At 48.2% G+C, this 13,295-nt stretch overlaps 1 protein-coding gene across 1 annotated transcript in view; it reads left to right on the forward strand.

Moving 5' to 3' along the window:
- The first annotated feature begins 12,163 nt into the window (after positions 1-12,163).
- TONSL (tonsoku like, DNA repair protein) overlaps positions 12,164-13,295 on the forward strand; it is a 34,108-nt gene continuing 32,976 nt past the window's right edge. The window contains exon 1 of the mRNA XM_081873989.1: positions 12,164-12,282. Coding sequence (XP_081730115.1) covers positions 12,252-12,282 — 31 coding nt within the window. The 5' untranslated portion in view covers positions 12,164-12,251. The remainder of the gene's footprint in view (positions 12,283-13,295) is intronic.

The following is a 13,295-nucleotide window of genomic DNA, read 5'->3' on the forward strand; positions in this document are numbered from 1 at the left end:
CCCACAGAGGCTAGCAATGGAAAATAAAAGTGCTGATGATGCCTATGTCTAGAGCTTCCCAGACCCTGATGTTTGGTATGTGGTCATGTAACTTGGATGCAAAAGCATCTTTGGGAGTAGCTCTTACTGGTTGGATGTTGGAAGAGCTACTGTGGTAGTTAGGAGGAAGGTGTTCTTAGCAGGACTTCAGACCCCTCTCATAAGAAACAGAACACAATCCTGGGGATGGGAAGAGAAGGAAGATGAGATTGTGAACCATCTTGTCCAATAGGCAGTACTGTACCTCTCTCTCAACTTGATCCTTGAGATTCAGAACACGGCAAACTGAGTGGAGCCTCTTCCTCTCCCTCCCTTTAGATCCTACCAGAGAACACCTGTCAATATTTTCAGAATGCACTTGAGAGATTGAGGATTGGGCAGTCCTCCCATAGGATGGTATTCAAATTTGTTTTACTTGGAGCAGACCTGTTTAAATTAATGGGTCTAACCTAGTTATGTTCTTTAATTTCAGTGGGTCTATTCTAAAACTTAGTTGAATGCTACCCATGGAGTCTTCCATGTGTGGACTTTTTCTACTGGGGCATCTGTATGTCTCCTGTTGCTGCTTTTTTTTTTTTTTAAAGAGACCTTTTGCTCTAGTTAGGAATAGAGGAGACAGAGTTGGCTACTGACGACTGGAGTGAAGGTCTAGAGGAATTTGTGATGTCGTAACTTTGAATGAAGTGCAGTTGAATTGTGCTGCAAACAAGCTGTAGCCTGGTGGTTGTACCTCTCGGCTCCTTTCCAGAGTTGGGTTATCTTGGGTGTGAGTTCTCCCATCCCGACACTTCAATACATTTGGCACCTACCTCCTAAAAAGAGACCAGCTGCCACATTCTTCCTTCCCCAGCAGATTCCTCTGCTAAGACATTTAGTGGCTGATCATCTCAGTCTAGCCAGTGGCAAAGAGCTAACTTCGAAGTTACCCATTGGGAGCGGTTCATGGGTAGACATCATTTCCCTTTATCCTGTATAATTGAAGGCAGTTCTTCCCCCTCCCAACGGTTATTGCAAGAATCTATTATCTATTTGCCAAGCTTCTGACTTCTCCAGTATTTCTGGGAGGGATGGGGCAATGTGTCGGAACAGCAGTGGCTCATGGGACAGAAGGGACCCTCCTTGTTTCTTGAGAGGCTGTTGTTTAGGCATGATGGCATCGTGGCAGTGGTTAATTCTCCCTGAGAGCCAAGCAAGGGATGGAATTGGCTGCAGAGCTCTCCCTCCCCTGAAATGAAGAGAGCAACTGTGGCCACCCCAAGAATCTTTATGTAGTGAAGGACAAGCACTTTGAAAGTGGAAGCTGAGGAAGTCTTCCCAGGGCTTGAGAAGCATGTTAAGACTTTCTGATCTTCTGCTGGGAACCATTTGTGTGATTGGGGGGTCCTCCTTGGACATATCTCCCTGCCAAGCTTGCCACTGCCAGCATTTTTGCTTCCCTGCTTTCATTCTCATCCTCCCTGCCTCACACCACCACCACCACCACCTCCTCTTCCTCCTCCTGGGTTGCCCTGTCCTCACTACGGGACTCTGTCCAACTTCTACTTGGTAGCTGAGCCTTATCTGTCTAGTTCTGTGCTAGACGCCTAAAGATTGTAGCATGCTTATCCATGCCAGGGCCTGAAGGACTGGCAGACCACAAACCTCCTTACAGTATTCACTGTGGGTAATTTATTTAACTAGCGAATGTAGAATTAAAATAATTTAAAAGAAAACTAATGGTTTGTTTGCAAGATGGTATGTCCGTTGTACTTGGCCTGATTTTTCATTATTTGTGTTCCTGTTGATCTTTTCTTCTTCTTTTTTGTGGAGAAAGAGAGAGAGAAAGAGGGGTTCTCTGTTGGACCTTGGAATCCAGCTGGAAGCTCCGGCTTGAAACCAGAAGAAAGTGGGAAGGGCAGTGTCAGTCTCCAGGCGCTTGCATAACGGAAGGCTGCCACTTCTGTCATCACCCCCTCCATCTCTCCACCCTGCAGGCTGGCCAAGGAGATGTGGGGCAGAGGGCTGCAGCTGCTCCAGCGTAACAGCTTTGGGGGCACCTGGCCATAAGCTTCTGCCACTGCTGCCCGTCCCACCTTGTGTCTTCCCCATTTTTGCGAGCACTACACATGATACCGAAATGGCTTTTTAAAAAATGAGGGACGGTTTTAAATGTTGTTGGGAATGATTTCTTTTGTTCCTTTATCTGGTCTGCGTTTGTTTGAAGTTTCTGTATGTAATGTAGTTTAAACGAAACAAAAAAAAAAAAGAAGTATTGCCAACCCATGGCTGTCTGTGTATGTGTGTGTGCTTGACCCTAGCGTGGCTTCTTTACCAAGGCGGAACTGAACTCGGGACTGGGGTGAGAAATTACAAGAAAGAAGATTCCACCTAAACATTAGGAAGAACTTCCTGACAGTGAGAGCTGTTCGACAGTGGAATTTGCTGCCAAGGAGTGTGGTGGAGTCTCCTTCTTTGGAGGTCTTTAAGCAGAGGCTTGACAACCATATGTCAGGAGTGCTCTGATGGTGTTTCCTGCTTGGCAGGGGGTGGAACTCCATGGCCCTTGTGGTCTCTTCCAACTCTATGATTCTATGAGCACGGTCCCTTCCAAAGGGTGAACAGGGGCCTGTGCTGATTGCATGTGGCGTGCAGCTCATAATCCCGAAGCTGAACCACCATCGGGAAAAGCTCTCGCTATCTGGAAATAGATTTTCCGAACTCCTGCTCACTGAAAAGGCTGGCAGTGTAAGCAGAACGTTAGACCACAGTTGTCCACACCAAATGGGCAGCAGTTTCTGCAGCAATTCCCCCTGAGGCCTCTTTCCTAACCCCAAACGCTTCACCTTCAGGACCTCAATACTTCGTCTCAAGTATTTCAGCACAAAAGTAGCCAGCATCCTTTTACCCCTCCCTCTTTTCAATCGCAGCATTAAAATTTATACAAGGAAGGGTTGTGTGCTATGCCAAATGCCCTGTTTCTGCCCTCTGTAATGGAGGGTGCCTTCATGCAGAGAGGAATGCAGTAGTCTAGCCAGGAAGTTGCAAACCCGCTGCAGCAAGAGAGTTGGTATGCCAGGCATAGGCAAACTCAGCCCTCCAGGTGTTTTGGGACTACAACTCCCATCATCCCTGACCACCGGTCCTGTTAGCTAGGGATGATGGGAGTTGTAGTCCCTGAACATCTGGAGGGCCAAGTTTGCCTATGCCTGTTGTATGAGCATGGGCAAGCAGGTGTGGGCTGGCCGTGCCCATGGCAGGCATGCAACCCACTGTCCATGTGAGTTCTTCTGTAAGTCTTGATCTTGCTGTGATCCCAAGGCTTTGGCTTGGGTTGTGTCAACGCTCTTCCACTTGTGATCAGGTCTGAAATTCCACTGTATGTGGCCACTTAGGAAAAACCGTCCCTGTGCAGCCTGCTGGGCAACTGTCCTGGCTGAAATAATAAAGTAATTGTTAGCTGCTTTGCCAAACTTTATGAAGCAACAGGTTGTTTTAACTTTATTAGAAGGCAGTGACCCCGTTCAAAGCGACAGACTATTTATTAAATTCATATACCGCCCTTCATCCGCAGATCTCAGAGTGGTTCACAACATAAAAAGACAATACAAAAGCACAAAATATGTGATGAAAACAAGAACCAAAAACAATAAGGCCCATCCCCCAGACTACTCCTGGGCACTGTAAATAGACTGCAAATAACACTCCTTTTTTATCTTCAATAGTTGAGTTGTTCCAGTCACTAACTGGCTGGATTGTTTGGAGCAAAGATTTCAAAGAGGAAGGCAAGGCAAGGAGGATAACCTTTTGAGAAAGTGCTTTTGGGAGGTCAAAGTTGGCTCGTTGCTGCAGACGTTTTGTCCCAGCCAACATCGCACCAGGAGTTGAACATTGAAGGGGTGAATAAGAATTGTTAATTTATTATTATTCTTATTATATATGCATTCCTCTGCATATGCACACTTACCCAGACGGATGCACTTGATCTCCTGCTGACAAGATCTTGCACATACCATATTGTAACATTCGACACGGGTTTCACTGGGACGAATGCTTAGAGCTGCTATACCATCTCTTCAGCACATGAAGATTGAGTCCGCTCACTCCTGGACTCGCAATGACACTATGCCAGGAGCTGGCCTTGGGCTCCTCAGCATGCCCGGCAGATGTTTTCCCCTCTACTCTTCCCTCCCTGCTTTGCTTTATGCTGCCTTTTTAGAAAAGGAGATGATGCACCTGCTGTGTATCGTCAGCGGCTGCATGACAGTTTCTGTCCTCAGATGTGTCGTAAAAAATGAACTTCACTGCTGCAAGGTCACCCATGTATGGGGAAGGATTGGGGCCTGGACGGCGGAATAGAGGAAATTCCCTTCTTGCCGTGTGCAATTCTTTCAAATAACAGGACAGTTTACAAGTGTGGCTGAAAGCAGCATGTTTGGGAGGAATTCTCACACTTGTGATAGAAAAATAGAAAATTTTGATTTTTTAAATTTTTTTTAGAAAGTATAACTGTAGAGTTGGAAGAGCTCCCAGGGGTAATCTAGTCCAGCCCCTGCAATGCAGGAATTAATTCTGCATTAATTCAGGGTCTGTACATCCCTTGGACGCGGGTGGCGCTGTGGGTTAAACCACAGAGCCTAGGACTTGCCGATCAGAAGGTCGGCGGTTGGAATCCCCGTAACGGGGTGAGCTCCCATTGCTCGGTCCCTGCTCCTGCTAACCTAGCAGTTTGAAAGCATGAAGTGCAAGTAGATAAATAGGTACCGCTCCAGCGGGAAGGTAAACGGCATTTCCGTGCACTGCTCGGCTTAGTCATGCTGGCCACATGACCCGGAAGCTGCACACCAGCTCCCTCGGCCGCAACCCCCGAGTCGGTCACAACTGGACCTAATGGTCAGGGGTCCCTTTACCTTTACATCCCCTGGCCAGTGTTCATCAATATATTTTTTTTTAAAGCGGCCCAGACTCAAAAGTGGGTGGTTTGAAATCTTGGGAAGTGAACATATAAGGATGATGGGCAGCAAATACTTCTCTGTATTTAAACTTGCTGTTTTACACAAACAAGATGCCCTGTTAGTGGAAAAAACTCCCATGTTTGGTTTAGTGGAAAAAACTCCCATGTTTGGTTATCCCAAGCTCACTCAGATTCCTTGCTTGCAACTTTTGGGAGGTTGAAAGCGAAGCGCAGGGAATAGACTCACCTTGCAAGACTCTTCTCTCCCCCTTCTGGGGTGAGTGAGGCTCACTGAGCAGAAGTGCCCAGCCAGGGTATTGGGAATAATGCATGGAGGGTTCTGAGGGGAGGTGCATAAGGAGAGCAAGCCTCTTAGCAGTGGAAATCAACCTGGAAGGTTGGTGCCAGACAAGAAGCAACATTGGGCTACTCAATAGACCGCTGCTGACTTGAGTCATGGCAGCTTCCTCTAGGACAGCGGTTCTCAACCTGTGGGTCCCCAGATGTTGGACTACTACTCCCATCATCCCTGAGCTCTGACCTTGCTAGCTAGGGGTGATGGGAGTTGTAGTCAACATCTGGGGACCCACAGGTTGAGGAAGGTTGCTCTAGGATGTTTGGCACCTGGCGTCAATCGCCTTCAAACACCTGCAGAGAACAAGGGACCTGCAAAAACGGGGTTGGACTATGACATTCTGGGTCCCTTCCAACTCTACAATTTTATGACTCCACTGAGCAAGAAGTGCCTTAAAATGGCCAATTCAGCCTTTCCTGTGTTTTCTTTTCCATCCAGCACTCTGCATTCTGTGGCTTCTGGGAACCACTAAGCAGGTTCTGTTCTAATTGAGCTTTTTTTAAAAAAAAAAGTGGGAAAGGGGTACCCCTCTTTTGTTTTTTTTAAGTGATTTGCCCTTCTGCATCCCTCAGAATTCACCTGGGTGTGTTGATACCAACTGGGTGGTTTTTTTTAGCAGCCCCACACTTGTTTGTACTCAGCCACCTAAGCTTGCCATTAGAGGGAACTACGATGGTGCCTGCTAGCTGCGAGACCTGAGAGTCCCCAGAGGCAGTAGTACTATTTTTCGCTCTATAGGACACACTTTTTCCCCTCCAAAAATTAAGGAGAAGCGTGTGTGCATCCTATGGAGCAAATGCAGGCTCCCTGGCTTCAGCGATAGCAACGCGAAGCCTCCGAAGTCTGTGCTCCGGAGGCTTCGCGTTGTTTTCGCTGAAGCCAGGAGAGTCTGCTCTTTGAGGCTGGCGGTGGGGGAAAGCAGCGCTTCTGCCCACCAGCAGCCCCACAGGCTCAGGGGGCAGCGGGAAGGCGTGCGACACCCTCGCGCGGCTCCCCAACCTGGTTTTGAGGCTGGCAGTGGGGGAAAGCAGCGCATCCCCCCACCTCCCACAAAAACCGCGTGCTCTTTAAAGGGTGCGCGGCTTCTGCGGGCTTTTCTACGAGGTGGGGGGGGAATCATTTTTTCCCTTGATTTCCCCCTCTGAAAACTAGGTGCGCCCTATGGTCAGGTGCGCCCTATAGAGCGAAAAATACGGTACTTAGAGAGGTGATGGACAATTTGGAGAGGGAGGTTAAAGGTCTAAACAGTGTGATGGTTAGACCTGTTTGTATGTCTCCACACATTCAGCCCACCAGAACATTTGTTAACCAGCCTTATGCTAAAAGAGAACAGAGTTGCAGTGGTCCAAGTTTTCCCTGCTGCCGTAACCTGACACGATCATAGTAACAGGTATGTGGTATTCATTGCTGCTCAGCTGAAAATGGCATAGGAATTGTCCAGCACTCACCAGATTCCACAAACTAATTCTGCATTAGGTGAAGGAGGCATTTCCTGAATCTGCTGCCTGTCAGTTTCATTAGATAACCTCTATTTTGAATTGCTCGTGAGTGACAGAATGAAAGGGAACAACCCTTTCTATTCTGCAGAGAAGCCATTTTGGCAAGAAAGTGGAATATAACTTAATAACATTCCCCAACCTTCATAATTTTAGCATCTCTGCATCAGAATCCGACGCTTGTTCACTAGTCCAAGTTCAGTAGGGCTTTTAAGCAGGTGGATATGTTCAGGTTTCTAACCTAGGTTCCCTTTTCCTTTTCTCCAAACAAAATGCCCCAACCTCTATATAGCATTCTCCCTTAGGAAAGGGGCTTTATGCCCTTGATAAATGCAGGCTGTGATTGTACGCACACTGATGTGGGAGTAATCTGAGCACAGTGGGACTTCTGAATAAACATGGATAAAGGTGGATTGAGTGATTGATTTGCAACCCTGACTACCTGGCATACCACTGCATGAAGCCTTTGTTTATGTAGCTCAGTGCTGGCAATTGTTTCATTATCTCCCTGGGTGCAATTCAGTCCAGCAGCAGCAAAGCATACTGAGTTGCCACCAGCCTAGATGGCTATAAAAGAGGATTAGACAAATTTATGAACTAGAGGGCCGTCAATGGCTACCAACCAGGATTATTATTATTTATTAAATTTATAGACCATACTCTGTCAATCTCAGGGCAAAACAAAATAAAAAAATTCCTTCCAGTAGCACCTTAAAGACCAACTAAGTTAGTTCTAGGTATGAGCTTTCGTGTGCATGCACACTTCTTCAGATACACAGATGGACTTCCATTTCATGCGGCTCAATGTGGTGCCTTCCATAGTTCCAGTTGCAGATAGGTAGCCGTGTTGGTCTGCCATAGTCAAAACAAAATAAAAAAAATCCTTCCAGTAGCACCTTAAAGACCAACTAAGTTAGTTCTGAGTGTGCATGCACACGAAAGCTCATACCTAGAACTAACTTAGTTGGTCTTTAAGCGTGCTACTGGAAGGAATTTTTTTATTTTGTTTTGACTATGGCAGACCAACACGGCTACCTATCTGCAATCTCAGGGCAGTTCATAACAAAAATGCAATATAAAAACACAAAACAGAAATAAGAACACAAACACGGCTGGGTTCTGCCTCCACAGCTGGAGGCAGCGATGCTTCTGACTCTGCAAGCCACAGGAGGAGAGAGGGCTCTTGAGCTTAGATCCTTCTTGAGGGTTTCTGATGGGCCACTGTGAGAACAGGATATTGGGTGGGCCAGTGGCCTGGTCTTCACTGGTCCAGTGAAGAAGAGGTTCAGAAACAGCTACAAATCTCCCTGCTCTGAATCTCACACCAGAGCCTTAAGCCACAGTGTCTGACCTCCTTGTCCTAAGCCTTGCAACACAATCAATATGAAGCACTTTTTGCAGTTGATGGCCCTGTGCAGCTTCCACGAAGACTGTCTTCTGTCATCAGGACGTGTAGCATCTCTCGCCCTCTCCATACCGAATGCACTAAATTCAGATCCCAAGTGTGGGCAGCCAAAGGGCTTCAGTTGCTGTCACTGAGCATGCCCCATTGCGCTTGCTCAGCAGTGCTTGATAGAAGAAACTGACCACTCTGTCTCCATGGGGTGCCTATGCTTTAGCAGGACTACATGTCCCAGCATGCCCTTAAGAGGCTTCCAACTGCAAAAGGGCAGCAGAATAAGGCAGAAGCAGGGCAGCTGTCCCTGTAGAGCAGACTCGACCTGGTTCTGCCTTTGCTGCTCATCTAACTCCACCTTTAGCAAAGTTAATAAAGGGGGAGGGTGTTTTCTCAGCTGTGCTCCATCTCTCTTCCTGCTGCCTGCTGGAATTCCAGGGAAGGCGGATCAATCCCTTGTTCCATCTTCATGCCGACCCAGCGAGGTAGACCGGACTGAAAAACAGACCGGCTGCTCACCAGTCCACCCCCCTTCCAGTGCTTTCTGGTTGGGCGGGGATCTAACCACTGGGCCCTTCTACCATGTTTGGAGTCTGCTTACTTGCTATGGAACCAGGCAGAGGGCTTTCTCAGTAGTGGCGCCCTCCCTGTGGAACACTCTCCCACCAGATGTCAAAGAGAACAACAACTACAAGACTTTTAGAAGACATCTGAAGGCAGCCCTCTTTAGGGAAGCTTTTAATGTTTGATTCATTACTGTATTTTAATATTTTTTTTGGGAAGCCGCCCAGAGTGGCTAGGGAAGCCCAGCCAGATGCGCGGGGTATAAATAATAAATTATTATTATTATTATTATTATTATTATTATTATTATTATTATTATTATTGAGATTTCTCCCCACAAGCCAAGTCCCAGAGGGCAGCTCAGTGCCAGATTGATGTATAAGCTAAACAAGCTATAGCTTAGGATCCCACTCTCTTGGGGGCTCCCAAATTTTTTTTAAAGAAAAAACAAACACTGAATGTACATTTCCAAAATATAAGATAAAAAACAAATAAAATAAAACCTACATAAAGCAACAGTGTTTTGTGTTGTGTAGGCTCCTATGATGTCAGTAATGAGTCCCGCCTGCTAGCCTGTTCCCCAAAATATCACTGGTTTGCTCATTTCTATATATATATAGGATGCCTACATTCTGCATGTGCAAATGGCTTTAGGTCCATAAATAACCGTATAGCACAGGCAAACTTGGCCCTCCAGATGTTTTGGGACTACAACCCCCATCATCCCTAGCTAACTGGACCAGTGGTCAGGGATGATGGGAACTGTAGTCCCAAAACATCTGGAAGGCTGAGTTTGGGGATGCCTGGTAAAAATCTATTCAACACAAAAAACAGCGACCGTTTGTTGCTGACACAGGACAGCAGGACACATAAAGGGCCCCATTATCTTCAGTAGCTTAGGGCATGGGTAGGCAAACTAAGGCCCGGGGGCCAGATCTGCCCAATCGCCTTCTAAATCTGGCCCATGGGTGGTCCAGGAATAGGTGTGTTTTTACATGAGTAGAATGTGTCCTTTTATTTAAAATGCATCTCTGGGTTATTTGTGGACCATAGGAATTTATTCATTTTTCCCCCTTCAGAATACAGTGGTACCTCGGGTTAAGTAATTAATTCGTTCCAGAGGTCCGTTCTTAACCTGAAACTGTTCTTAACCTGAAGCACCACTTTAGCTAATGGGGCCTCCTGCTGCTGCTGCGCCGCCGGAGCACAATTTTTGTTCTCATCCTGAAGCAAAGTTCTTAACCCAAGGTAATATTTCTGGGTTAGCAGAGTCTGTAACCTGAAGCGTTTGTAACCCGAGGTACCACTGTATAATATTTTATTAATTCCCCCCAAACAACAAAAATAAATAATAACAATAGTACATAACATAAAGAAAAAAGAATTGACTTCCCCCTAGTCCCTACCCTGGTGCCATTGTTTATTCCGCATGTCCATTTCAAATTAAAAAATCATTGAAATTACTTATTGTCCATTCATAATATCATTACAAGTATTTCTAGAATCCTGCAAATGTATTGACCTGTGTACATTGCTTCTGTATGCAGTATAGTCCGGCCCCCCACAAGGTATGAGGGATAGTGGACCAGCCCCCTGCTGAAAAAGTTTGCTGACCCCTGGCTTTGTTTTTGCTTAGTCGTGTCCGACTCTTCGTAGCCCCCTGGACCAGAGCACGCCAGGCCCTCCTGTCTTCCACTGCCTGCCCCAGTTTGGTCAAACTCATGTTTGTAGCTTCGAGAACACTGTCCCACCATCTTGTCTTCTGTTGTCCCCTTCTCCTTGTGCCCTCCATCTTTCCCAACATTAGGGTCTTTTCCAGGGAGTCTTCTCTTCTCATGAGGTGGCGAAAGTCTTGGAGCCTCAGCTTCAGGATCTGTCCTTCCAGTGAGCACTCAGGGCTGATTTCCTTCAGAATGGTTCGGTTTGATCTTCTTGCAGTCCATGGGACTCTCAAGAGTCTCCTCCAGCACCAGAATTCAAAAGCATCCATTCTTCGGCGATCAGCCTTCTTTATGGTCCAGCTCTCACTTCCATACATCACTACTGGGAAAACCATAGCTTGAACTATACGGACCTTTGTTGGCAAGGTGATGTCTCTGCTTTTTAAGATGCTGTCTAAGTTTGTCATTGCTTTTCTCCCAAGAAGGAGGCATCTTTTAATTTTGCGGCTGCTGTCACCATCTGCAGTGATCATGGAGCCCAAGAAAGTAAAATCTCTCACTGCCTCCATTTCTTCTCCTTCTATTTGCCAGGAGGTGATGGGACCAGTGGCCATGATCTTGGTTTTTCTGATGTTGAGCTTCAGACCATATTTTGCGCTCTCCTCTTTCACCCTCATTCAAAGGCCTTCTTGCTGGTCCAGCTCTCACTTCCATACATCACTCCTGGGAAAGACCCCTGGCTTAGGGCCTCATCCAGCCCCAATCCGGCCCTGGGGCAGCTCGTAACCAGCAAACCCCGCCTGCCCCCTATGCCCCTTTCTGCAATGGTTCCAAACTACAAGCAATGGATCCAAACCACAAGAAAGAAGATTCCCCCTAAACATTAGGAAGAACTTCCTGACAGTAAGAGCTGTTTGACAGTGGAATTTGCTGCCCAGGAGTGTGGTGGAGTCTCCTTCTTTGGAGGTCTTTAAGCAGAGGCTTAACAACCATATGTCAGGAGTGCTCTGATGGTGTTTCCTGCTTGGCAGGGGGTTGGACTCGATGGCCCTTGTGGTCTCTTCCAACTCTATGATTCTAGGACCGAAATCAATGGATTCAAACTACAAGAAAGGAGATTCCACCTAAACATTAGGAAGAACCACCCTTCTGAGTAATACCCCTCCCCACCTTCTCACTATATAGAAGGGTCTGGAAACTTCTGTTTCAGTGTATCTGAAGAAGTGTGCATGCACACGAAAGCTCATACCAAGAACTGACTTAGTTGGTCTTTAAGGTGCTACTGGAAGGATTTTTTTTATTTTGTTTTGACTATGGCAGACCAACACGGCTACCTATCTGTGTAGTAAGAGCTGTTTGACAGTGGAATTTGCTGCCCAGGAGTGTGGTGGAGTCTCCTTCTTTGGAGGTCTTTAAGCAGAGGCTTGACAACCATATGTCAGGAGTGCTCTGATGGTGTTTCCTGCTTGGCAGGGGGTTGGACTCGATGGCCCTTGTGGTCTCTTCCAACTCTTCTAGGATTCTCTGATTCTGGGAAATCAGGCAGGAGTCCCGCTGGAGAGAGAGGCGTCCGAGGAGCATTGTAGGGGCGGAGCCAGTAGCAGCAGCAGCAGCAGCTGAACAGGCCCCGCCTCTTCGGGGCGTGGCCAAGAAGAGGAGGAAGCGGCGCGCGGTTGGGCGGCGCTCAGCCAATGGGAGCGCGCCAGGGCCCGGCCAATCAGGGGAGGCGTCCGGGCGAGCGGGAGTTTGGCGCGGAAGGGAAGAGAGAGAGAGAGAGAGAGAGAGAGAGAGAGACGAGGCGGCGGCGGCCATGGGGGGCGCGCGGGACCGAGAGATCCGCCGTGAGTGGGGGAGGGGGGAGTTACCTGAAGGGGGAGGGGGAGGGGCCAACTCGGGGGGGGCGGGGGGGGGTCTTCGCCCCCTCATAAAATATTCGGGACCCCCCCCCCACTTGATGGGCATGAGGGGGTGCGCCACGTCATGTGATCGATGGGGCGGGGCGGGGCTTAACTGAGGGAACCCCCCCCATTTTATTCAAGTTGGCCCCCCTGCCGAGAGGGGTTGGGGGAGGGGAGGAGTTACCTGAAGGGGGGGAGGTCTTCGCCCCCCCTCCTAAAATACAGCACTCGAGACCCTGCAGTTGATGGGAAGGGGGGGGGGTGCGCCACGTCATGTGATCGATTATGGGGGGGCTGAACTGGGGAAACCCCCCATTTTATTCACGTTTACTCACCTCTGCCGGGAGGGGTTGGGAGGGAGTTACCTGAAGGGGGAGGGGCCAACTCAGGGGGCCTTCTCCCCCCCTTCATAAAATATTCGAGACCCCCCAGTTGATGGGCATGGGGGTGCGCCCTGTCATGTGATCAATTATGCAGGGCAGGGCTTAACAGGAACCCCCCCGAGTTGCCTGAAGGGGAGAGGGGGAGGGACCAACTCAGGGGGCCCTTCGCCCCCCAATAAAATATTCAAGGATACCCCCAACCCCAGTTTATGGGCATTTCCATTTAATTCGGGGGGGGGCACCGCGTCATGCGATTGATTATGTGGGGCGGGGTTTAACTAGGAAACCCCCCCCCATTTTATTCAAGTTGGCACCCCTGCCTGGAGGGGTTGAGGGAGGGAGAGTGTTACCTGGGGGGGGGAGGGAGTTGGGGTGGAGGGGAGCATTGGGTTACTGGGGGGGGGAGAAGTGGGAGCTTGCATAATTTATTTAACTCATTTTTAAATCTGGGAGACCACCTTAGCCGTCCCCCTTCACCACCATCACAGGGGGTAAACCAGGCATGGGCAAACTTGTTTAGTCTCAACAACAACATTACTGTACACCAGGCCCTCCTGTCTTCCACTGCCTCCC

Source organism: Podarcis erhardii (assembly GCF_964252035.2).
Source record: "Podarcis erhardii genome assembly, chromosome: 8".
NCBI lineage: Eukaryota > Metazoa > Chordata > Lepidosauria > Squamata > Lacertidae > Podarcis > Podarcis erhardii.